The following is a 25,894-nucleotide window of genomic DNA, read 5'->3' as shown; positions in this document are numbered from 1 at the left end:
GAGGCACCGATCACTGGCTTGCTGGACTTGTGCTCTTCCCTAGGGATTTCCAAAGCTGCCTCCTGCACCTTGTGGCTGCGAGAGATTGGGAGGAGAACAAGGGCGGTCAGAAATCCTGCCAGTCAATGGCAGATGGAAGGCACAGCCCTGAACTCTGGAGGACAGCTTAGCCACAAGGGAGGTGACTCACCAGTGAACTGAAGCCGTATCAGCAACAGGAAGGTGTGGATCCAGGTTCAGTGTAGACAGTCCTAGTGCCTTATCTACATTTGCATAAAACAAGCCAGCACCAGGTTTGCAAAACAGGAGCTGAATGTGCTCAGATACCGCCCAGCCGAAGTCTGGGTCCAGTTCCACTGAGCAGCTGGTTGTGTGATTTGAAAACAGAATGAGAAGCAGCCGAAGACACCACAGTACGGCCAAGGAGTCAAGCCACAACCTCCCAGATGCTCGTGCAGCAGAACGGTGCTTGGGAGAGTGACAGAAAGGCAGGGCTAGAAACACCCAACAGCAGGCTTTCAAAGCCAAAGCATTTAAATCCTAGAAAAGCCGTGAGCCTGCTGCCAGAAGCAGTCTTGTGCCATCAGCTGGCTACCAGACATCTCCCAAGGAAGCAGGTATCTGTGTCAAACTTACAGAAAAGGATGTGCACAGAAAACCCGGAGAAGGCGGCACCACTAGCAAGCATCACGCTCCTCTCACACCGCAGCGCTGTGGCAAGACAGAGGAGAGCCTTCTTTTTGCAGGAGCTCAGGTCCCCCCCAGCCTCATTAGGAACTACCAGCACCGTGAGACATCACCCATAACTTTCCCACCATCAAGCCCTCCATGCATGATAAAGAGCTCCCACTACCTGATGCAATCAAACACACCATTGTCCTTGGTCAGTTTTAAGTTTAAAGCAGCTGAAAGGTTCAAAACCAGCGACCAGCATCACTCTGCTCCTCAAGATCCCTCACTTAGGTTTTCCTGCTACTGAGCACCTTTGTTATTAAGTTTAAGGTCTTTAAAGGAGCTGTAAAATTGTAATTTATGGTATTTAATGCCAAGCTCATGTTTGGCAATCAAGAGGAGAAAGCCTATTCATACCCCTTTTCCCTACTCCCATCTCTTTTAAAAAGGAAGTACTCAGCCTGATAATGGTTACTGAATTCTGGGACTTCGGGCCCACAAGAATGGATTATTTGTAATGGAGACAGAAGCTGACGCCAGGCAAAGGGGAACATCTAGTGGCCACAGGCTCCCTTTGCAGCAAACCTTCCCCAGGGCAGGGAGCTGGCGTGAAAATAACCCAGGAATTGCTCCTGCAGGCTCAGCAACCCCCCTTCTCCCCACGGCATGGCCCCAGGCCACAGCTCTGCCCTCGGGAACACCCCTCTGCAGCAGCACAGCCGCTGCAGCACACCCCAGGGTGTGCAGGAGGTGTAGAATCTCAGGTTTTGCTCCCCCTGCCCTCCTCCTGCCCGCCAGGGAGTTTCACTCAAACCCCAAGAATTTAGTGGAATTTCACTGGAAACTCAAAACAGCTCTTTTAACTTCATGGGTCATTGCCTGGGGGGAATTTCCAAAGGCATCCTGTGCAGAGGATCCTGATATCCTCCAACTACATCAACAAGTTCCTGTAGTTCTCACAACTCTTACACTCAATGACAGAACGATTTGGGTCGGGAAGCACCTTTAAAGATCATCTAAGTCCAACCCCCTGCCATGAGCAGGGACATCTTCAACTAGACCAGGTTGCCTAAGGCTCCGTCCAACCTGGCCTTGAAAATATACAATGAGGGGGCATCCACAGCTTCTTGGTTAAGTTTCAGGCATTGGCAAAGATTAGGTTTAAGGAACAGGAATATTCGTTTACACCAGCGCTTCTGACCAGAATCAGTCCTTTCAACCGTGGCAGCAAGTGCCTGTGCTGTTATCAGGGACAAGGGCGGGATCAGACCCAGGTTAAAGCCAAGCCATCACGAGGAACAAAACTCCCAGTTTAAGAGAAGCAGTTCCTGATGGCGCTGTTGGTCCCCTCCGTGCTGGTGTGAGGACAGCGCAGCCCCGAGCGAGAGCACGGCTGCAGCTGAGCCGAGCACGCCGATTACACACTGGGGATACAAGGGCATCACTGGTCTGATCCGTAAGTGATGGTGGCCAGAAGACGCCTCTAAGCCCCATTTTAAACCCAGGCGGGGCTGGGGCAACATGCTCTCTGGCCCCACCAAAGGGAAGATGGCTCATTTCAGAATTTGCCAATCTAAGGTTTTTTAAACTCAGTTTGTCACCTGATCTCAGTGGAAGCCTTGTGAGATCTCCTGAAAGCGTCAGGGACTGTGTAACTGCTTCACTGGAGGGAAGGGTTGACGTGAGAGAACACACGCTCCACGGCTCATTTCTCAGTTCCAGCATGTCATCTGCTAGAAGAGTTACAGGAAGGAAAATAACTAGATGAAGGACAGAGTCAGTTGCCTCCACAGTCAAACACCTTTTAATACAACCCAAGATTCTGCACAGTGACAAAAATACCATCAATGTAGGGGAGCGATGCCAACAGTAGGGTGGGAAAACCAATTGAGCAGCACACCACCAGTCATCTGAAGACAAGCATCACCCCAAATAATACAAACGCTCATCTCAACTCTGAGTAGTCTGAAACGCAGGACAGACAGCTGACAGCAGGGTGTCACAGAGCTCACAGTCCGGTGCCCACGCTGCCCAGCCAGCCACCGGGCTGAGCTCCTCCAGTGCTACGGCTGCCGGAGAGCTCTGGGTCCCCACCGGCGGCCGCTCGGTGTCTCTGTGGGCAGAGATCGCTCCCCATTGAAACCAAGGAGGGATTTCCAAGGACAGAGCACACAATTTCAATGCACGCACACAAATAGCAGTTGGATCTGCAGGTGCCACCCCTCCATGGCTCCACACAGATCTCTATTGGCATAGTTTAACCCTTTACAGACCAGTACTGCCCACCCCTCCAATCTGTCTTCAGTTATCTCAGCACAGAGGAAATGGGAGTTTTTCCCTTTCCTTTGTTAATTGGTCTCTATGAATAAGAGGTCAATTAACGTGCTTCGTCAGAAAAGGGAGCACGTCAAAGTGCATGATCTGTAGAACGACAGCGTTTGGGTGCAGTGACAAAGTCTGTTCAGCCCGCCTGACAGCTGGGAACAGCTTAGATGTCATTTACAATAAATTCAAGTTTCTGATGTTCAGAGTTTCCAGTCTTTTCTGCCTTGAAGAGAATATCACAAAGCAAAAACGGCTTCTCAGGAAAGCAAATACGCTCTTGAAGAACCATGGTAGCTGATGCCCAGCCTTCAGCTCCCCAGCTCCAGGCCACAGCTGATCCAGTGACACTGGCACCCTCACTGTCACTGCTGCCAGTGGGACAGCAAACAAGGACCACAAACTACATCAACGGCTGTTACAACGTGACCAAAGCACTTCACAGCCGGGGCACTGTAGATGATTCAAACCTTCTGATAAGGCACCCATTGTAGTCACTGTCTCAAAACCCAGCCTGTGGTCTCCATCTCAAGCGTTTTACATGTAACAAACTGTTGGCTTAATTATCTGAACTTGAATATACACTTGGTCAGCAACAACCATTAACTACACAGACAAAAAAATTCCTCTTTACTACTGGAAAGAAATCCAAGACACAACGCTATTCTGACAAGGTGTCTCACAACCATAACGAGAACTACATGTGAGGATTTGCACATGGAAAGGAGCATTCATATTTACTGGGTTGTGTGAAGATGACACAGCACTGTACAATTCCTCCGCCTAGATTATTGCAGCCTCTTGCTTATTCAGGCTACTCAAATTTAACACACACAGACACCCCACCCCCCCCAGCCCGGCAGGATGTCCGCAGCGGGGTAGTGCTGTATCAGACTAAAACCATCACTGCAACGTGTGCCTCGAGAGGGATATGAACAGTCAGCAGGAGGATCACCTCTTAACCCTGTTGCCCCTGCTGTGATTTGCAAACTCATGCAGGACATGGCTCAAATTGCTCAAGAAAGCTACCAAAAAGGGGTTTTTTTTGTGGATCTTCACTGCTGGGGGGTCAGTTGTACTCACCAGACACAAGGGAAGCTGAGCTGAGGCCTGTGATTAACTTTTGAAAGACGCTAGAGACTCAGATACCTAAACCACACCGATGCTGCTCCTTGGAGTCTCACACTAATTTCCTATGAAGAATTTCTGAGCAACTAGGAGTTATTTCTGATTTTAAACACCCCAATCCCTGTGCGCTAAGAACAGGGCAGGGAAAGGAACAGTGTTTCTCAGATATGGCTTAAGACACAGTGTAGTACTCTGGTTTCACTGACATAGCTGCATCCGGCAGGGATGGGGAAAAAAATCACATCACCGCTGCCAGCTGCAGGAAAGATTTTCCAGATAAAACCTATTCATTTTGAGTGTAATACTAAAGTCCCACAAATCCTGCCCACACACAGCTTGAGGAAATTTCTGACAAGTTAACAAGCTGAAAATGAATGCTATTGTGTTTCGGTTTGCCTTTTTTTTTTTTCTCCTAAGGGCACCTCAAACAAGTTCAAGAGAAGAGACAGGGACAAAAATGAAATCCCACTTAACAGAACCTACTAAATGGGATACATTTTTTGAGTGATTTCTTTTGTGTGAGGAAGCTTGGGGGATACCAGCAAGTGCAAAGTGATAGAGCTAGCTTTGAAAAAATAGTAAAAGGCAGCACCAGCCCGTATTTGTAAAAAGCCGCTACAACTGTTCAAGTTCTTCCCCATCAAATTACATAAGTATAACTGAATTAAATCTGCCCTTCCAGTTCAATCGAGCTTACAGTAAATGCAGGAAAAGAAGCTGGACAGAACTCACTGGAGTGGGACGTGGGAGAGAAAGGCCCAGGGCTGACTCTCAAACAGGGTGAAATAATTGAACTGCAAAAATAAATGGTGCAAAAAACATCTTGAACTGTATATGCAGTCTAATGTTTCAAAGAGTTATTCTGATAAAAATGATAAATGGCACCTTAAGAAGAAAATCACATTTTTTCCAACTTTGTTTATGTATTCTGCAAGAGGCAACACTTTACCAAGACCCACAGTATTTTCACTGATGGCAAGCTAAACAAGCCAACATTGCCAACAAGACTGTGGCCTCTGAATCATTAACATGACCCTCTCCAGCCTAGCTGAGATTTTATCACTATGAATTTTCAATTTTTCCTTTTAATAAATTTCAAGTTTAAGTAATAGTAACACTTCCCCACTCGAAAGCATTTTTTTTAAGATTGCTGAAAAAACCAGCAATTCTTCTTTCCCCTCATTTTACTTGTTCTGGTAGATCTTCTTACTAGCAAATTATCCACTGAAGCTTTGAGAGCAGCCTGTCATATGCTCTGGACTATCCACTGATGTTTACATACTTGTGCTTCACATGGGAGAAGCTCTACAGCAGATATCACAGGTTTTAGATAAAGACACCGGGTAACTGTCTCCAGCCATCGCATGCCACAAGACACGCTTGTGTGTATTTCTCAGGAATGAGCAAAAGCCTCTTTGCATCAGCCAAACCCTACCAGAACACTGCTGGCAAAAAAGCGTTACCTTTTTCAGGATCTCATCACTGGGAAGACTCATGATATGGAGAAACAGCATCACCTAGAGCTCTCCTGGGAAACTCGTCCCCTCCCAGAATAATTACTACATAGCAGATTTCCCTCCCACTTCCCTTCATCTTCTTGTGGGGAAACCATTAATCTTCTGTATCACAATGACTAACTCCCCAAACATGTAGAAGTATCAGCACAGTTATTCTCAGATTTAAAGCTTCATTTCAGCTTCCCGGAAAGATGAAGGAAGGGAGGTTTCTGAGCACTGCATGTATGCTCTGGCTTTCAGCTGTCTGAAACACGAGTCAGTTTGAAGTCATTATACTGATATGGAATAGGAATGTAAACAAAATCAAGCCTTTGAGATCTCATTGTCCAGTCTGGATGCCTTTCTCAGAGGCAGACTCCTCAAACAGATGCGACTGGAATGTGCCAAGGGTTCAGGTACAAGGAGAAGGATAAGCAGCCATCACAGTTCTTGTGGAAATTGAGGGCTTTTATAACTTAAGAAACGGTACTGATTTGTCCGCACAATGTCTGCTTACAGTAGGGCAATGATTTTATGAACTACTCTTCTACGTCAGATCTGAGGTCATCAAAGTTCCCTGTGAGCTGACATTTGATATTTCTGGCTCAAGGCAGACCCTGGTGCCAGTGGCACAGAGCTCAGCTGAACGCCTCAGCCAGCTCTGCCTCCAAGGGACTGCAGAAAACTGCAAACCCGTCCTGCGATATGGACTTGTATCCGTTTAGGATGGTTTGAAATCATTGCATTTTCATTTTTATCTAATAACAGAACCAGAATCCAGATCTCTAAAGGTAAAGGGCTGAGTTAATCAGATACATTACTTCACCTTGATTTGTCTTAAATAAAATAACGGTAAACAATTAAGCCCTGCATTCAAGTGCATCACTTAGTAATGACTAAAAAACACTGAGCCCAGCAGAAATTATGTTCTGACTCAGCTCCTGCGTTAGAATTTGCCTTAGGAATTCTAGGACAACTGAAAAACTTCTCGATTAATGATAGTCACGTCAACCATTCATGGTGTCCCTGAAGCCCCACACCTCCAAGACAGAGATCTGGAAGCTTTCAGAGCACAAGGGCTGGTTATTGAAAGTATTGCAGTGGCTGGTTCTTCCATGGTTCAGGTCTGCATCGAGGTAGAGAGCTTGGCCATCACCCCCTCCTGTGAGGAGACAAAGACAAGTGTAAGGGTGCCTTTGCATTTCTCAACAGGGAAACTGCTGTACAACAAAACCAACCACCCAAAAAACCAAAAAAAGGACTTAGGTGCTTTTCTCATGGGAACAACTGGAGCTTTTCTCATGGGAACAACTGGAAGCCCCAAGTGATGTTTGCTTGCCATCTTCAGATGTAACAGTATGATCAAATGCATAGCTATCAGAACAGGATGATTATTTTTTTTTAATTTAAAAAGAAATAATGCAAGTCAGTAAGAACAAGAAGCCCAACTCAAATGCCTGCATTTAAGATTTGTTTTTCAGTGCTGGAGGCAACTGCATATTTTCTCTCCAGTAAAGAAAAACCAAAGAAATTTGTTAGCAAATCTGTTAATAGTCAAAAATCAAAGTTGGGAGAAGAACAAGTTCCTCTTCAAGAACTATTTCACACCATGAATTAGGTGGTAGAAAGGTATGGCTGTGCTTAAAGCTATGAACTACTATCTAACTCTAAAAATGCTTGACATGCAAGGTTTCCCATAGAAAACGTTTGTTGGGTAATAATATCAGGTTTTGTCCATTTTTATCTGAAAATACAGAAACAGTAACTATAGATGACCCTCTTGTCTAAGGTGGACAGGACAAGCTGGTAGGACATATGGATAGAGTGTTAAGAGATGTCCCTAAAGAATAGCCAAGAGGAAGCGGAAAGCTTATGTGCAGGAATTAGAGACCGAGGCAACAAGGGGAACCTTGTGGTTGGTGTCTGCTACAGGCCGCCTGACCGAGGGGAGCCTACTGATGAAGCCTTCTTACTCCAGCTACAGGAGGCATCACGCTCAAAGGCTCTCATCATGCTGGGGGATTTCAACTACCCTGACATCTGCTGGAAAAGCAACATAGCAAGCTGTAGACAATCCAGGAGGATCCTGGAGTGCCTCGATGATGACTTCCTAAGGCAGGAAATAGACGGCTCTACCTGAGGGGATGTGAAACTGGACCCGATAGTCACCAATGCAAGTGAGCTCATCAGGAGTGTCAAGAGTGGAGGCAGCCTGGGCTGCAGAGATCATGCCCTAGTGGAGTTCACAGTCCTAAGAGCTACGTGTCAGACAAGGAGCGTAGTCAGGATCCTGAATTTTAGGAAAGCAAACCTCCAGCTCTTCAAGGATTTAGTCTAAAGGACCCCGTGGGAAACAGCCCTCAGGGACAAGGGGGCAGGACAGAGCTGGCAGATCTTTAAGGATGCTTTCCACAGAGCACAAGAGCTCTCGATCTCCAGGTGTAAGAAATCAAGCAAGAAAGGGAAGAGACCAGTATGGATGAGTCAGGACCCGCTGGTCAAACTAAAAGGCAAGGAGGAACTGCAAGGGCAGTTCAGGCAGGATCAGGTATCCTGGGAAGAGTACAGGGATGCTGCCCAGTAGGGGTGAGGTCAGGAAGGCCAAGGCGCAGCTGGAGCTGAACCTGGCAAGGGATGCTAAGAACAAGAAGGGCTTCTACAGGTATCTCAGCCAGAAAAGGAAGATTAAAGAAAGCGTACCCCCCATGATGAGCAAGAATGGAAAACTGGTAACAGACAAGAAGGCTGAGGTTCTCAACTTTTTTGCCTCAGTCTTCACTGCCAATCCCCTCCTCACACCTCCTGAGTTGAAGAAGCAGGCAAAAATAGGGGCTATGAGAGTGAAGAACTACCCACTGTAGGAGAAGACCAGGTTCAAGAGCTTCTAAGGAACCTGAAGGTACAGAAGGCCACGGGACCGGAAGAAATGCATCCACAGGTCCTGAGGGAGCTGGTGGATGAAGTGTCAAGCCACTTTCCATTGTATTTGAGAAGTCATAGCAGTCTGGTGAAGTTCTTGCTGACTGCAAAAGGGGAAACTTAACCCGCATTTTCAAAAAGGGAAAAAAGGAAGACCCAGGAAACTACAGGCCAGTCAGTTTCACCTCTGTGCCCGGCAAGATCATGGAGCAGATCCTCCTGGAATCTCTGCTAAGGCACATGGAAAACAAGGAGGGGATTGGTGACAGCCAACATGGCTTCACCAAGGGCAAGTCATGCCTGACAAATTTGGTGGCCTTCTACAATGGCGCTACAGCATTAGTAGATAAGGGGAGAGAAACAGCAAGTTTGCTGATGACACCAAGCTCTGTGGCACAGTCGACACGGTGGAGGGAAGGGATGCCATCCAGAGGGACCTGGACAGGCTTGAGAGGTGGGCCTGTGTGAACCTCATGAAGTTCAACCAAGTCAAGTGCAAGGTCCTGTACCTGGGTCACAGCAATCCCAGGCACAAATACAGGTTGGATGGAGAATGGCTGGAGAGCAGCCCTGAGGAGAAGGACTTGGGGGTGCTGGTGGATGAGAAGCTCAACATTCACCAGCAACGTGTTCTGGCAGCCCAGAAAGCCAACTGCATTCTGGGCTGCATCAAAAGTGTGGCCAGCAGGGTGAGGGAGGGGGATTCTGCCCCTCTGCTCCGCTCTGGAGAGACCCCCTCCCTGGAACACTGCCTCCAGCTCTGGGATCCTCAGCACAGGAAGGACACGGACCTGTTGGAACAGCTCCAGTGGAGGGCCACAGAGATGCTGGGAGGGCTGGAGCACCTCTTCTATGAGGACAGGCTGAGAAAGTTGGGGTTGTTCAGCCTGGAGAAGAGAAGGCTCCGGGGAGACCTTATAGCAGCCTTCCAGTACCTAAAGGTGGCTACAAAGAGTTGAGGCAGAGAGGAACCGTAGAGCAAGTGTAGAGTGCTGCACCTGGGGAGGAACAACCCCATGCACCAGTACAGATTGGGGGTGACCTGCTGGAGAGCAGCTGTGAGGAAAAAGACCTGGGAGTCCTGGTGGACAACAGAATTACCACGAGCCAGCAACACGCCCTAGTGGCCAAGGCCAATGGCATCCTGGGGTGCATCAGGAAGAGTGTGATTAGCAGGTCGAGGGAGGTTATCCTGCCACTTTACTCTGCTCTGGTGAGGCCCCATCTGGAGTACTGTGTCCAGTTCTGGGCTCCCCAGTTCAAGAAGGACAGGGAACTGCTGGAGAGGGTACAGCAGAGGACTACAAAGACGATTAGGGGCTTGGAGCATCTCTCTTATGAGGAAAGGCTGAAGGACTTGGGTCTTTTTAGTTTGGAGAGAAGAAAGCTGAGGAGGGATCTGGTCAACGCTTATAAATACTTAAAGGGAGGGTGTCAAGAGGAAGGGGCCAGTCTTTTTTCAGTGGTGCCCAGTGACACAACAAGAGGAAATGGGCACAAACTTGAACACAAGAAGTTCCATCTCAACATGAGGAGGAACTTCTTTAATTTGAGAGTGGCAGAGCACTGGAAGAGGCTGCCCAAAGAAGTGGTGGAGTCTCCATCTCTGGAGACGTTCAAAACCCACCTGGACATGTTCCTGTGCAACCTGCTCTGGGTGGACCTGCTTTGGCAGGGGGGTTGGACTAGACGATCTCCAGAGGTCCCTTCTAACCCCATATCATCCTGTGACTCTGTGATACAGGAGAGATGGGGAGGGACTCTTTATCAGGGAGGGGAATGGTTTTACACTGGAAGAGGGGAGATTGAGATGACATGTGGGGAAGAAATTCTTTCCTGTGAGGGTGGTGAGACACTGGAACAGGTTGCCCAGAGAAGCTGTGGCTGCCCCATCCCTGGAGGGGTTCAAGGCCAGGTTGGAGGGGGCTTTGAGCAACCTGGTCTGGTGCGAGGTGTCCCTGCCCAGAGCAGGAACGTTGGAACTTGATGATCTTTAAGGTCCCTTCCAACCCAAACCATTCTATGATATGCTCAAATTCTCACCCTGACTTACCTATAATGATGCATTCGCTGCTGCCAGCCATGAACATGGAGGCTGTTTTGGAAGGCAAGTTAAAGTGCCGAGCCGATAAGAAGGGAGAGAGGCGATCTGAAGGGTCTGGTGGGACACTGCCAGAGGAGAGGGTGCTGGAAGCTGATGGGGCATGATTTTCTGGCTCTGAACCAGTTGTGGCCAGCTCTGGGTGTTTTATGATCACCCACTCGTAGCGTTCCACTTCCGGCTGCAACTGCAGAGAAGCAGAGAAGAGCAAAGCTGTAGTTAGTGCATGTGTACCACACAGAGAGCTCTGCGCAGCAAAGGACACTCAGGCCCCTCAGAGAACATTCACATGATCAGTGATGAAGATTGGATCAAACTATCTTTTACGCCAGATGTTATGTTCTTTCTTTATAACTTTGCTTTTTAGGTGATTGAAGAAATGATACAGCATTTTCTGAGTTACCTTACTACATATTTTAAGAAAACATTCTGGGCAAGGGGAGAAAGAGAGTTACCACAGAACTTAAAACTAGAATTTTCTCCTCCACAAGTTCAGTAGACTTTATAAACAAGGAAGGCATATAATTTAGCCTCGTCAAGTGAAAGGGAAGCAAGGGTTACTCACACCAGTACAGCAGTTCTGCCTTGCTATTGGGTACCGACAATAAAATTTTACTCACCCTAAATACAAAGCACTCCCCGGTTCCAAAGAAACTCAGCTTGTTCCCCCCTCGCCTGCGCTCGCTCCAGTCCGTTGACAGATAAGCGCCACAGACCTGGGACAGACAGCACGGTCAGGGGCTTCCCATTGAGGAAGGAAGTGCATTTCAGAGTCCAGAACTGAAGGTTTTATTTCAGTTTGATTTTCAAAATCTCTGTATCAGTGGATTAAGGCAGCACAAGTACTTATATCTAAAGATAGATTTAAACTGCTTTAATCCTTAACCCTTAAATCCTAAGAGTTTCATAAATTATTTCACATCTCTGCGGCCTTATGTTCCAACGTAACCTCAGGTACCAAAACACTAGTTACTCCAAACTTGTAAAGCCTGACTTCCGCTTCCTCATTTTGACATCCAAAGCAACGTTATTGTCAGAAGTTACAGTATGAGCAGCTCTGCCTGAACATTTTCTGGTCAAAACCAGTAGCCTCGGAGCCTTTCTCCATTTCAAACTGTAGGGTAAAATCAGTTCAGCTAAGGCAATGCTGAACTAGCTCAGATATTTAACACAGGCTACTCAAACAGCACAGGGCCCACTAGTTTCCAGTAAAGACAAACACGGCCTTAGAGGGCTGAGCTCTTCTGTGGAGTCTTCTGTTTACACTAGAAGAATTTCTCGCTACCAGCAATAAGCATCGCTGCCAAGTGGACACAGACCAAACAATGAAGCTCTAAGAATCTAAGAATGGGATAAAAGCAACTGCTTTTTTTTTTTTTTTTCCTCCAGAAACTATGGTTAAACAGAACTGTTCTAAGGTACATTTGCTGTTTAGCCTCCACCAGCATTACAAGCAGAGCTCCTAGGACAAAACTGCTGAGGAGTCGGCTTTCTATATAGATAAAACATAATTATATATAGATTTATATAAACAAAAAGATGGCCCAGAAGTCTGATTGATCTGCTATACCTGAAGTGCACGAGAGACAGAAAATCAGAAGGCAAATTTTCTTCTTTCAAAAATGTAACAATAGACATATGAATAAAGGGTGAACTTAATCCTTCGGAAAAAAACCACAAAGGGACCCCAAAACCACCAAACAAAAAACCCCCATACTTTTCTCCTACTTTTTTGTTTGTACTATTTTTTTTTTTTTTTGAGGGGTAGGCAATGAACCGTACTGTAAAAACCAGCATCACTTGCAAAGCTAGACTTTTGACATACTCCAGAACAAGAAGCAAAATAATAAATATTTTCCCTCTTCCCTTTAGATACCATGGGCATTCTATAAGGCAATGGCATGTCAATGCAGGCCTGGGGCGGTCAGAAACCACACACAGAACTATGAAACAGCCTGGGGCATTAGCATTAGGTAGATACAAATAAGAGTAGAAAAGGGCTTGTTTCGTGGACTTTCATCCGGCAGGAACATAAGCAGAAACATAAGCCCACAGGAAGCAATAAGAGCTTAACGCTATACACAGAACATTCAGGAGTCGTGCACAGTGGCACAGAGAACCAGCGCTCATTACAAGAACTACCTGTGTGCCCTCCTGTGGAGATTCTGGGAAGCTTTCTTGCTTTATGCATTATTTTTTTAAACAAGCATGAGATGAAGCTAATGTTTCTGTGTTCAGATTATGTTGTCCAATATTGTCATACACAGTAGAGCAGACGAATCAATACTCATTAGACAAGGCACCTGCGTGCACTCCTCAGGTTCTCAGAGCTTCCCCATTTTTTTTTTTTTTTTTTCAAACAAGAATGAGATGAACCCAAAGCTTTTCTTTCCATATTATACAGTCCAATATTATTCACACCATTTAAATTCTGCTATGTTCTCTCCTCATACCCCACGGAAAACGAAAGTATCTTCTATGAATCATGAGTTTCTTAACACAATTCCCCAGCCTCTCCCTCTGATTCTGCAATTAAGAGAGTCTGTCCAAGAGCTCAACGAGTTCCTCCAGTCCATCACCCCACATTACCTACAAGAGAAAGAATAGCTGAGCAAGACCTAGTTTACAAGATTTACCCAAGAACGCATAGTCCCATAATCGACAAATGGAATCATTTAAAGCATGCATTGTTAAAAAAACAAAAGCCCAAGCAATTTCAGGTCCCTCGTTCTTCATTTTATTATAAACAGTTGTGTGGTGCAATACAGCATTGCATAACTGTCTAAAACCTAACTTCATCAGTTGCTTTTCGCCTCACTCACCTCTTTTGCTGTGGTCTTGATGAGGAGAAGAGTTGGTTCGTGTCCCTCGCTGTGAGAAAAGAACCTGAAGTGCAGAGTACACAAAAATGAGGACCAACTGCAGGTCTTTTCCTTCTTAATGTCAGGCACTATCTCCTCCTCCAGCTGATGGCACGGCAAAAGAGACATCTGAAGACTAAGCATATTGCTGCAAACGCTTTTTACAGTCCCTTGTAAATAACAGAGTTGAGTGCAAACAAGTATTACCCAGCAGTTCTTCTCTACACAGCTCTGGGTACAGCTGCTTATGCCTATCACAACAGTGGCGTTGTAAGGCATTTTGAATTAAGGCAACCTAAAGCAGCAAGCTTTAGGAACTAAGGCAACCTGTGTCCTGAGGACTGATGGCTGTGTCTGAAGAGCTTTCCGTTTTCATAGAAAATAACTATGATGCACTCTCGGTGCTTGCTTTTGCTTTTCCTCATATGCCCATGAGGCTGGGACAGCAGACCCCTCCCCACCTCAGTCCCTCAACCGCAGATGTCAAAGCCAGTATTAGGAGCTACAGGACTGTAGTCTTCTGTGTCAAGTGCACGGAGAACTATCTAGTTTATCCCACTTTAAAAACAATAACAATCAGATTCATAGGTAGAAGAATCTCCAGTTTCCAGTTCCCTCATTATTTGGATTGTTTTGAACGCAGTTATCTATCTATAAGAGCCTGCAGAGCAGCCACTGAGTTAAACCATTCATACCCTGTGGGGAACGAACCAGTCTCAGACCAACATATTCTGTGAACTGGTGCAAGTTTGACTTCTCCAGTTGGTCTTGGACAGTTTAAAATGGCTTGCCATGTTCTGGCAGATGAAGCATCCTGGTCAAACACTGCAGTCAATAGGAATCTGTCACATTTACATCCCATCACTAATAATATTCTTCAGACCAAGTTCTGACTAGACATGTCCTTTCTGTCAATCCAGCCAACAGTTCACCAGTTGCTCTTTTTTGCCCCACAGCAGAGAAGAGGAGGGAAGGTTTTTCTTACCTGCTCAGACTACAGCCGTGTTCCAAGGTGGTGAAAAGCAAGAGGGGCTGGCAAAGTGCAAATCGCTCTGGGATCCATGACCAGATATCTCGCATCTCTTTCACACTGACAATTTCAGACTTGAAGTTCTCAGCATGAACTGCTAAGTGCACATTCTGCCTGAGAAATACAATACAAAACATTGATAAACGATAATTTAGAAACAAATTTCAGATTACTGGACAGAAACATGCAAAGACAGCTGAACAAAAAGGACCCCAGTAGATATGCTACTGTTCAAAGCTCCAGCCCATGGGATGAGAAGGCCATGACTTAGTGAAGGTAATAAACTACTACAGTTTAACATAACCCTCCAGAGGCCGTATCCGGCCTCACTGAAATACCTGGAGCAATTCCCCCGTGTGGCAGCTGTGGCCTGCACCTTTACAGAGGACATAACAGTGATGGCCATGACCTTAAATAGATCAAATTATATTTCTGTTTGAGACAGCCTCACTGGCACTTGTATGGAAGCACAGAGACCCACACACCTAAAGAAACAGTCAGGATCTGAAAGGAACAGGTAGCACTTTTTCCCCTGCTCTGAGGTCCTGTCTGTATAATGAAATTAGAGAATTCCTAAAACCCTCAGAAATCTCAGAGCAATCAGTATTACCAGGCTAAGCAATTTTAATCCAAGGCAAGTATTTGAAGCTTTTGGAAAGTTCCACCTCTTGGAAACATGTCATTACCAATGACTTCCACTTCATTAAGAACCAAAGAAGTTCCTAGGTTCACGGTTACAGACAGAGCCTGAAAACATGAAGGAATACTAGACAGAGTGGAGAGCAAACCCCCACACCTCCCCCAAGGGGTCTGATACCATTATAAGACCTGATTTATGGCTTTTAAACACTTATCACCATCATCTTAACCAGCCACCATTTCTCAAACTAAGTAAGCACACAACCTCAGAGCCTGGGGATTAAACAAGCGTTATTACATCCATGGCCAACATTAAAAGACTTAAAATGCAGGGGTGACAGCCAAGTACATGGGGGAAGTGACATACAAACTTACACAAGATACTAAATTACTGGGTAGCCATAAATTAATTGAAGCTTCAGGTGGTTTGCTCTGCACGCAGGGGTTAAGTTGCAAGTGTATGTTTTGTTTTTTTTTGACAAATACGTATTTCTTTCCTCTCAGTTTCATGGAACATAAAGAGGACTTCAATATTGCATATCTGCATGTATCTGAATAGCTTAGCTCACTGCCTAAAACACACAAACTACACATTTTTTATTATTTTTCTTGCTTCTAGTACCAAGAAATTAGCAGCGTTTGCACTGCGCTCCAGAGCGGTGCTTGCTTGGAGACATTGGGAAATGCTTCCTGAAATTTACTGTAGCTGCCTTAGTGTCAGCATTCCTAATGAAGCAACTCCTTAGGACACCTTAAAAAAAAAAAAAAAAGTAACTACTGCTTCCTCTAGCAAAATGAACCAAATCACTACATGCATTGCTCCCCTGCATTATTTAATTAGCAAGGAACTTATATAGGCACCTCTTTAAGCAAGCTGCAACTACTAATGGGTTTTAAAACTCACAGTGCCACTGACTAGGGCATTATTTGTGCCTTTAAGCACAGCAGGCTGACACACAGAGAACTCAACTGAAACCAAGGATGAGCCAAGACTTGAACCCACATCTCAGGAATCTTTAGGTCTCAGAACTCCCAGCCCTGTCTGGGCTGCAGCTAAAGGCTCCTGACGCTGCAGACCAGAGCCCAGGAACAAAGCCTTGGTTTCAGTTCATCAGAGATTAGATTGTTCTCACATTCAAGGAATTAAAAACAGTCAGGGCACTCAACTAGTCTATTACAGTGAACTCCTGGGGGAAAAGTAATGATGATAAATAAGCTAAGAGTTAGTAGCAAATACTGAAACAGTTTTAAACTTACCAAACCTCAAACAAGCAAGTCTCATAATTATTGGTATGCTTGGTTTGCTCATCTTTCACACTTACGTGATCTGTTTGGGCAACTAAACTTAAGTACTTCTTCCTAAAAGGCTCTTAACCTTCAGGTACCTTTTCTTTTGCCTCTGTTCCTTTTCCTAGCGATTATGCACTGCTGATTTAAGGACTTTCCTAACCAGACCCTGCCCGAAGCCTGTTTCCAGTAGAATTCACAGTAACACAGCACTTCCAGTACCCTGAGTCTCCCTATGACTTTTTCCACAGATAGAATATCACCTTTACAAACAGATCTTTCTGGTTTACTAGAAAGCATTTACCATTGTGTTGGCCATTTAAAACTATTCCAGGCCTGCCGCTCCTGCCCCTGGAATATTATGGTGAATCATTTTCTGTTTAATGTCTCCAGTTAGCAGACTGTAGCTAGACTGTAGCTTGACTGAAGGATCTGAAATAAAATGAGCTGCTATTTCCCGGTTTTAAATCACAGCTGCAGGTGCTTAAGAAGGAAACGTGATCTGTGTTGAAAGCAGCGGCGATACACAGCCTGCACCAACCTCAAACCAAGCTCTGTGCTGCCTGACTAAAATACAAGTTTTTTGGAGGGGTTTCAGAAAATTGCAACTAGAGTTACAAGTTACTAACCTGTATTCATCCTCTCATTTTTCACAGTATTTCTCTAATGATGCTGAAAATCACCTACTTCAGTTGGGTAGTTGCTTTTCAAAGCAGTAACTGAGTGAAAATGAAGAGCGCGCAAGTTGGCTAAGAAAAAAAATATGTTTCGGTCTATACTGGTTGATGAAAATTAAGTTTAAGCCTTTACCACACCAGAGGTCCTTCAGGGTTATCTGGTAAAAACCCAGCAGTTTGAGAGAACACTAAATTTGGACTGGCGCTGTGCTAAAGTACCACTAGAAGTAAACAAATTCATTAAGATTTTACCCTGTATTATTGTTTTCCTCAGTTCTTCATGTTGGCTCATTGGGATTGGCAGAACAACTTTCTATTGATTGCTGATGTCGGAAAGACAAGTTCAATTTTTATTATGCCAAAGGAAATTAGAATTAGGGAAGTAGCACAATTTAAATGTTTAATAAAGAAGCTTATTTGCTATTTTTGTAGGAATGTTGTTTTTACAGCTATATCATTAATACAATGTGCTCCAGAGACCTCAGAGTTCCTGAAGATAAAGCCAATGTTGACGACCTGCAGTAGAGCTGTCAGAGTGGATATGCCCTGTATGTATTCCAAGACAACAAATACCACACTTCAAATACCACCCACTCACTGAATTACATCTTCCTGCTCTATTTTGTTTTGAGTGAAGTCTTACAGGGTCTGCATTATCTTTAAAATCCATTATAATTTCAGTTAGGGCATAAACGTGTGGTAGAAGTGATATGTTGTTTCTCAGTCATAAATGGCAATGTAAGCTGAAAGTGGTCTATAAACCTGAAACCTAATCCGGTGTTGATATCTGTGTCAGCAGACACCCTGCATCTACCCAAGTCGTCCCAATACCAAATTCTGTGCTTCCCAGCAGAAACAAAGTCTTGCTTCTCCATTCAGAGCATTGTAACTACAGTAAAATAATATATGGACATTGAAGATTGCTTGGCCGGAATGAACAGCCTGCTGATCTATTGGAGGTAAAATCCTCAACACACAGGATATGACATGAAACATGCTTTGGTAAGTCTCTTAAGGTGTTCTTTTAGACATAAAAACATGAAGAAACTGATTCCAATTTTGATTTTATAAATTAGTACCAGTGTTAGTGTGCATCACTCACTGAAGTTAACTCAGGGCACCTGCAACAAGACCAGAAGATTCTCAAAAGGCATTAATTTAAACCCACACTCTTGTGGTACTTAACACTCACAGGGCAGTCTCTCTCCTTTCCAAGTTCTCTGCTTATCAGGTATCACAATCCACTGCGTTTTGTTCTTTAAGATTTGCTTTTCAGGCCAAGACTTGATGCATGACTTCATTAACCATTAATGCTACATGGCTGAGTAACTCTGACCTCCTTGACATAAGAAAACAGTCTGTCTTCTTGCCTCTAAAAAAACCCCTATCTGCTTAAAAATAAATATAATCTAGTATGAACAGAGACAAGTCACTTTTCAGAGTGTGCCAAGTGGGGTTCAGTCCAACATTTTTCCAATTAACTGTGGAAAGCTTGCAAAGAAGAAAAAAAGTTGAGTATGTCTCACACCTATTGCAACAGCATCCACCAGGTTAGGATGTAGGACGATACCTCAAAAAAATACCTTTCTTCCAATGCAGAAAGGACTTCTGTCCCACCATTAACACTATGCTTTTCCATTCTGGAAAGCACAGGCTTGTATGGCTGTATGGAAGTGCTACGTGGACGAGGTGGGCCCATGTCCCCTTGTCCTACAAGTTTGCAGGTGCTTTGAACTAACTTTGTGAGAGCGTATTCAGGAGATGTTACACAGCGTCAGGAGATGTTACACAGCGAGGGGATGCTCTAATCGCTGCCCTGCTTCTGCCCCAGCATTAGCAATAACAGCAGCCTCAGAAAAAATCACCAGCCAAAGACAGAAGAAACGAGCAAAGTACAAAGATTCAAGTGTTTTAACCTACCTTTTGGGAGATGCAACACTGCAAACAGGAGGGTGCAGTGGGTATGGAATTGACAGAAGGAGAACGTATAAGGAGAAAGACAAAAAAGATAGAAAAGATCAGTGATTTCCTACATCCATGACAAAGTGAATGAAAGGAGCCTGGAGAGAAACAAAGCAAGGTTTGATTCAAATCACCAAGCACGAGAAAAACAATCAAACACAGAGGTTAAAATATTTCCTATTTCCATTTTTTTTCCTTTTTTGCTACCTGCTTGTAGTTATCTGATTGGAAGGATGATTCATCATCTCCTTGCACAAGCCAAACAGATCTGGAGAAGGGAACTCGCTCACATCCTATCGAGCACTGGAGAAAAGCTCATTTCTCCAGCACCCACATCTGCCCACACCGGGATCCAAACGGAGCCCAGTTCACAGCAGCACCGGGCCAGGGTACACTGAGAAGATTCAGTGTGTTTACAGAAGCAGCTGAGAGAGGAGAGAAGTTGCCTGGTAAGGCAGTAACTACTGGCATTAACGGGGTACAAATTTACTGTATTTTGCTTTGAAGGCACCACTGCTGTTCGGAGCAATACTACCTCAACAGCATTTATCACAGCAGGAGCTTCTGGGGTTTTTATATTTTTTGTTTGTTTGGGTTTGGGTTTTTTTTAGATTATTTTTCATTTAAAGCACTCATTCTATTGCTGAAGAATATATTCAGAAAGGATATTAAAACTCTTCTGAACTCCAGTACAGGAAGAAAAGCGACACACCAGAAGAGTTAATACTTGTAGTTGTGAGTCCCAAACACAATGGCCTGAACTCTACCTGACGTGACATTCTGGTGGCTAAAGGCCTTGACGTGTTTGAGATTGACAAAGCGGTCTCTTCCAAGATATGAGCAAGATAAAGCACAAGCTCACTGGAAACCAAACTGTAAGTCTAAAAATAAACCACTGGAAAAGACTGGAGGGAACTTCATGTGTATTTGGGCATAGGAAAGAGGTTCAGCTAACATTTACATTATTTCATGGGCTGAAATCTAGTAAGTGTATATTTCAGTACTACAGAATATTTGTTTGCAACTGCTGTGACTAACTCAGCAACACAACTGGCTGCAAGATCCTAATACATCGGCGGCTGGTACCTTTTGATTTTTAAAGATTTAGAGAAAATGAGAGACTGTCTCTCTAGAACATCAATTTCTAGAAATCACACTTACTGACCCCTTCAGAGGTCACAACAGTCGATAGAACTGTTTAATGCTTAAACTTAGATTAGAAAAACAGTTGGGAGAAGTTTTCTGCAGTCATAAAGGCCTTAGGAGAAATAGAACATGTCTCCAACACCAGAATTTACCTACCCCTACATTTGCACTTAGCAGGATACTAATTTTGTTTAGATCTATTGCTGCCTTTTCTCCCTACATGGAGAGGTCTTTCAGTGTTTTATTATTGTGGCTTTTACTCCCACGTTGGAGCAGGATTTCATCTACTAGTTTTACAGTTGGCTTTTCCTCCCCTCATTTCTGAAAAGAAATTGTGGTTATGCCATCATGTTTTGGAGCAGCATCCACACTGTTCTCTTCCATGGTTCTTTCAAAATCATTATTTGTAATAGTAGATGGATCTGTCGCTAAATAGAATCACAGAATGAATCACAGAATGACAAAATGAAATGGGGTTGGAAGGGACCTCTGGAGATCGTCTAGTCCAACCCCCCTGCCAAAGCAGGTCCACCCAGAGCAGGTTGCACAGGAACGTGTCCAGGCGGGGTTTGAACATCTCCAGAGATGGAGACTCCACCACTTCTTTGGGCAGCCTCTTCCAGTGCTCTGCCACCCTCAAAGTGAAGAAGTTCCTCCTCATGTTGAGATGGAACTTCTTATGTTCAAGTTTGTGCCCATTTCCTCTTGTCCTGTCACTGGGCACCACTGAAAAAAGACTGACACCCACCCTTTAAGTATTTATAAGCGTTGATCAGATCCCCCCTCAGTCTGCTCTTCTCCAGATTAAACAGACCCAAGTCCCTCAGCCTCTCCTCATAAGAGAGATGCTCCAGGCCCCTCATCATCTTTGTAGCCCTAAATAGGCCAACTCCTACCTATGATTACTGTACTCTGACTTTTAGGAGGCTTGCAGTCACACTAATTTTAAAAGTAACCTTAAGTAAGACTTATTTCTTCCTTGTTCTGTTAAAATAACTCCCCAGTTAAGCAAAACATTCCCTGCTGGGACAGTGTTTGCCTACTTACACTAAAGAAACCCTGGTTTCTTTAGTGTAAGTAGCATGAAATCAAATTGATGTTTTATATGAATAATCTCACATTTAAGAACTAATTTTCACATTTGTTTAGGTACTTTTCCTTCCAAGTAATTTATCAGTGGTTTTTTTTTTTTTTGCTAAAACACCTTTTAATTCAGAAACAGCTTGTGAAAGACACTTTTGAGATACAGTACTTGCAATGAATATGTACCTGTAAAAAGTAATTATAAATTCATCACTGAGTAAGCCATGAGAAACTGCTTTGTTTCTCTTGCATCATAACATTTCAGTTACACTCCTCATTACAATCCCAGCAATGCTTAATTTTGGGGATGTTGCCTTTTTCTACAGAGGAAAAAAAAATAAATCAGCAGAGATACCAGCATGTACCAGTAGAGCTCTTCTCCTTCCCCGGAAGTCACCTGGACTGATTGACTGACCGCTCACCAGGAGATCCCTCAGGCTGCTGGGAGCCAGAGCCCTACCTTTTCTGTTTGACCGTGATGCCCTTCTGCTGCAAAGCCTTCTCGTTGGCCATCTGCAGGAGCTGGATCTCCTTCCGTGAGAAGAGGCGGATCGCAAAGGCTTTTTCCAAAAGCCTCTCTGGTGACACTGACTTGGCGATGTCTCTCACAAAAGCCCGGATGTCCTGCTGTATGCTCTCCGATTCCATGGGCTGCCCAGCTCGGACTTTGTGAAAAAACTTCAGAAGAGCCAGCGCAACGCGATAGAGAACTTTGTAGCCCTCCACCAGAAACACATCAAAGACCCGAGCGATGTACACCATCGGCAGCTCTCCGAAGAGCCAGCGCTGCCAGTCGGAGTACACCTCCAACACGTCCTCCGACACTGCCACCATCAGCTTATGTGCCGCCTGGCAGTACTTGTTCACCAGGTCGCCAAAGGTCATGCAGGAGGACTCAAAAGCTAAGAACGTCTGGTCAATGAGCCGCTTGGATGGGTCATTGCAAGCAAGGATGCGACAAACCTGCTCAAAGCACTCTGCCTCATCCTTGCTGTAGTGCAGGAGCAAAGCTATCACAGAAGGCAGTGCTGGGCAAAACGATATGTCTGGGAACTGGTTTGCAATGCACAGTATGATCTTCCTGACGGCCCCGATGCCTTCCGCGTTCAGGCAGTAGGTGGGGACCAGGCTGTTATCTACAAACTCTGGCAGGGGAAGGGAGCTACTGTTACGTTTTCCAACGATCTTCACAACGATGTCCCGGTACACGTTTGCATCGGGGGTCACTGTGCGGCAAGGGATATTGCTAATTAGTTTGTGGTACACTTTGGCTCTCAGAGCGTGGTTCTTGGCCCAGTAGCCCTGCCGAGCCAGCTGCTTGAGCTCCTGGAACTCTGTGCAGGTCAGCTCCTTCGCATCCTGGCTCTGGGCAGTAACATCCATTTTGTCCCAATCCACAAAGCAGTTGTATTCATCCATGGCTCCAGGAGAAGCATATCAGATAAATAACGAGAATGGAGACCTTATTTGGTCATTAAATGACTTGCAGCTTTTCCTGAAAAAGGAAAGTAAAATAATAGAGGTTTGAGTAACAGGTAATCTCCCATTTTCTTTAGGAACACATACATCCATTCAACCTGTTCCTGCAATGCCAAAACTGTTTTCTAAAGCAAGCAAAGTTAAAGATACATGCCTTTTAATTTTTAAGACAAACTTTACTTCCATTCTGTCAATAACTCATACTGAAGTAATTTATCAACAGCCAGCCAAGAGGCTGATTCTTAGTACATGTCCACAGGAAGTTAATGTCCCTAACTGAAGGACCAAGCTGAGGCACAGACCTTCACGTTAACCTCTCACTTCAAGAACAGAAACCTCCCACTTCAAAAATATCCACTGCAAAGTCTGTTCAATTTGTCATCTCTCTTCCAAATTCTCTGGGGAAACAGCTGTTATTTATACTACAAGGATGCAGTCTCACGAGCAGCTTACGCTATTCTAAGACTGTGTGGTCAGTGACAAAGGATGCTGACATCCTGCTAGCCACAGCCATACGTTCTTAGTCACTTCTTTGTGCTGGTGCTAGCACTTGTGTGGCCACACAGTCACTGAGATTAGTTTGTTAATCTGGTACCTTTTTTCTTTTCCACTGGACTAGCAGTCGTGCAGCTGTATGGTCAGAGCCAGACTAGTGCCAGAACAAAGGTGAGTGCAGGCAGAACTGCCCCTTCTGACTGCGGTACAGGCTCATGTCAGCTTCAAACAGCTTCATGGAACTGCTTCTTCATTCTCTGGAGCACTGCCCTGGACTCGTGGTCCTGACCTCGCACACACTTCTATGATCAAATCACCCTCTAGAGGGCCTGCTGTCACCAGCATTAGGAGATTTTAAAAACTCACACCACTGCAATAGCACCAGGAGCTGGAAGACCAGGTTCTGGCCTCTAGTTCCTCAAATCACATGTTTACATGATCTACCGGTTGATTCCAGCTTTAAAGTAGACCCGTGTCCCAGCAGACAGCGTGACTGCAACCACTAATGCCCATCCCTGAATCAGCTTTACTCACATCAGTGCAAAACTAGAAAGGGAGATACAATAAAATGCACTAATAAGAGCAGGCAACAGGTTTGCCCGGTGCTGGAACATCTCTGCAACCTGTGCTCAGTGCCAGAGTAAAGCTGGGAAGCACACGGCCGTTGGTGCTGCACGCTCTGCAAAGGCAGATAAACCCTATAAAACGCAACAGGCCTATAAAACTGTTTTGTACAATTAAGACATTATGTAGGAAGGTTAAATCAACAAAAACAGTTATTGAAATGCTTCCAAAGAGCCTTTAATCATTCCTGTGTCAACAGACTGGAGAACACATGGAACTTGACATTTATCAGCATAGTCTTTCATACAACAGGTGCATTAAAATGATGTGAAACTCCTAAAGTGAATACACCATCGAGACAGACACCTCATCCTCCCTATTCTACAGGAAAGTAAAACAGACATTTTGCCTTAAGTAGACAGAAGCTGGTAAACATACAATTAGCAGTAGCTTGGACAGCCATACATTTAATTCAGAGAGTTTTAGATTCTGAATAAATATTAATCTGGGTATTTTGGACTCACATGCTTAAACTCCAAAATTTAGCTCCTCTCTTAAGAGGTTGGCAGCAACGCACAGGAGCCTTTCAGAGAAGGCTTTTGGATGGCTTTTCTCTACCAAATAGTTACTTCAGGTTTTTGCTGTTGGTGGTTGTTTTTTTTCCTTTTTTAATAAAAAGAAGATTCTTTTTGAGTCATCTTTGTACAACATAAGAGCAATAGAGAAATGCTCACCACTTATTTTTGTTGTCTTCTTCCACATCTGAAATTGATTCTTAGACTGTAATTAAAAGTAGGCAACACAGTGTCCTGACTTCAGTTCTGAAAGCCGTGTATCTTACGATGTTCAGAAATGATGCCTCTCTGTGAGCTGAGAGCGTGTCTTCAGGATACACAGAGGCAGTAACGGTGGGACACCAATCCATCACAGAGTCAACGTCTGCTTGTGGAAGTCAGCATTATTCTGTCATGCTCCACCTGGGAATCACAGGAAAATTCATTATCTTTAATTCAAATCCTAGAATAAGATCCCTGGGGAGAGCAGAAATTGAATCTTATTTAGCCATGACCAAAGCACAGAGAAATGAACCATTCTGTTCATGGTGACTTCAATATAGAAACTATTACTATCCTGTGCTTGCTGGAGTCTCCACTATGCAACAGCTTCCCCCTTCTGCAATCATCCCTTATATTAGGGAGGTTTAAGTAAAATGTCTATCATACAACACAATTTCTAAGATACTCAGAGTTCCATCTCAGCTGTCCTTTTTCCTGTAAACTTTCTTCTCCCTCCTCCTTACTCTTTCCTGTCTTATTTTCTATCGTTTAGAGACATAAGCGCATTTAGAGGTTGCATCAGTCACCTTTCCCTCTGGAAGTTACTGCTTATTCCAGAAACCAACTAATTTGATGGGTATCTGCTCCTCAGCAGCACACTGAAGTCCGTGGCTGGAGGATGGAAATCAGACTGCCAGAACTTTTGATTTGATCTTACAGTCTTCTACATACTTTGGCTGGGATAAATCTGCTGGGTCTGCCAGTAGGTCTGGCTGCTTATCCCTTTCAAAGCTCTACATGCTCCAAGAAAAAATGACAGCAAAGCAAATGGGCATTGTCAAGGCTGCCAGAGCATGACCAGCTCTTAACTGTGCTTGCAAACCCAACAGAATTACCGTGCTTCAGTGTAATGGTGTGTATCTCCTGACACTGTGCCAACAGCTACTGTAAGCCAACAAGGCTCGAATGGGGAATACTTACTTGCCAAAGGAGAATAGCACAAGAAATCTCAGAAAATTCTAGCCAGCCTTCGTCTTCTCCTCCTACTCCTTCTGCAACTTCCTCCATCCCCCCAGACAAGTTCCCTCTCTCCTGGCTACCACACAAAGAGCAATGTTAAACTTTGAGCTGGTGGAAAGAGGAGCCAAGAGTTGTCTCCTGTTCAGTGGCAAAGGGCTAGTTGGGGCTGTCTCCTACCCACCTCTCCCACTGCAGGGGAGCAAGCAGGCAATGCAGACTGTCCTGTGTGGGGGGACT

The 25,894-nt window shown here is 44.7% G+C and overlaps 1 protein-coding gene across 2 annotated transcripts; it reads right to left on the bottom strand.

The window, feature by feature from the left end:
* Nucleotides 1-2,461: 2,461 nt before the first annotated feature.
* TBC1D24 (TBC1 domain family member 24) lies at nt 2,462-22,742 on the bottom strand. Of its 2 annotated transcripts, XM_074158548.1 has the most exons (7): nt 21,784-22,742; nt 19,053-19,070; nt 14,485-14,643; nt 13,461-13,524; nt 11,259-11,354; nt 10,591-10,825; nt 2,462-6,780 (listed from the first exon to the last, which is right to left on the bottom strand). In XM_074158548.1, the coding sequence occupies exons 1-7, from the start codon at nt 22,740-22,742 to the stop codon at nt 6,626-6,628; spliced, it is 1,686 nt and encodes a 561-aa protein (XP_074014649.1). In that variant the 3' UTR covers nt 2,462-6,625. The 2 variants fall into 2 exon arrangements, with proteins under 2 accessions (XP_074014649.1, XP_074014650.1); XM_074158549.1 differs by lacking the exon at nt 19,053-19,070.
* Between the last annotated feature and the right edge of the window lie 3,152 nt (nt 22,743-25,894).

Source organism: Numenius arquata, chromosome 14 (genome assembly GCF_964106895.1).
Source record: "Numenius arquata chromosome 14, bNumArq3.hap1.1, whole genome shotgun sequence".
Classification (NCBI taxonomy): Eukaryota; Metazoa; Chordata; class Aves; order Charadriiformes; family Scolopacidae; genus Numenius; species Numenius arquata.
The sequence above is the reverse complement of the archived record's forward strand: the minus strand, read 5'-3'. Positions and strand labels throughout refer to the sequence as shown.

Excerpts from the sequence above, each read along its gene's own strand:
- TBC1D24 (XM_074158548.1), bottom strand. The coding sequence starts at position 22,742 with ATGGATGAATACAACTGCTTTGTGGATTGGGACAAAATGGATGTTACT. Across the intron at positions 13,525-14,484 it reads CACGGCTGTAGTCTGAGCAG|GTTCTTTTCTCACAGCGAGG; the intron begins GTAAGAAAAACC and ends TCTGCACTTCAG. Across the intron at positions 6,781-10,590 it reads CAGCGAATGCATCATTATAG|GAGGGGGTGATGGCCAAGCT; the intron begins GTAAGTCAGGGT and ends GTCTCCTCACAG.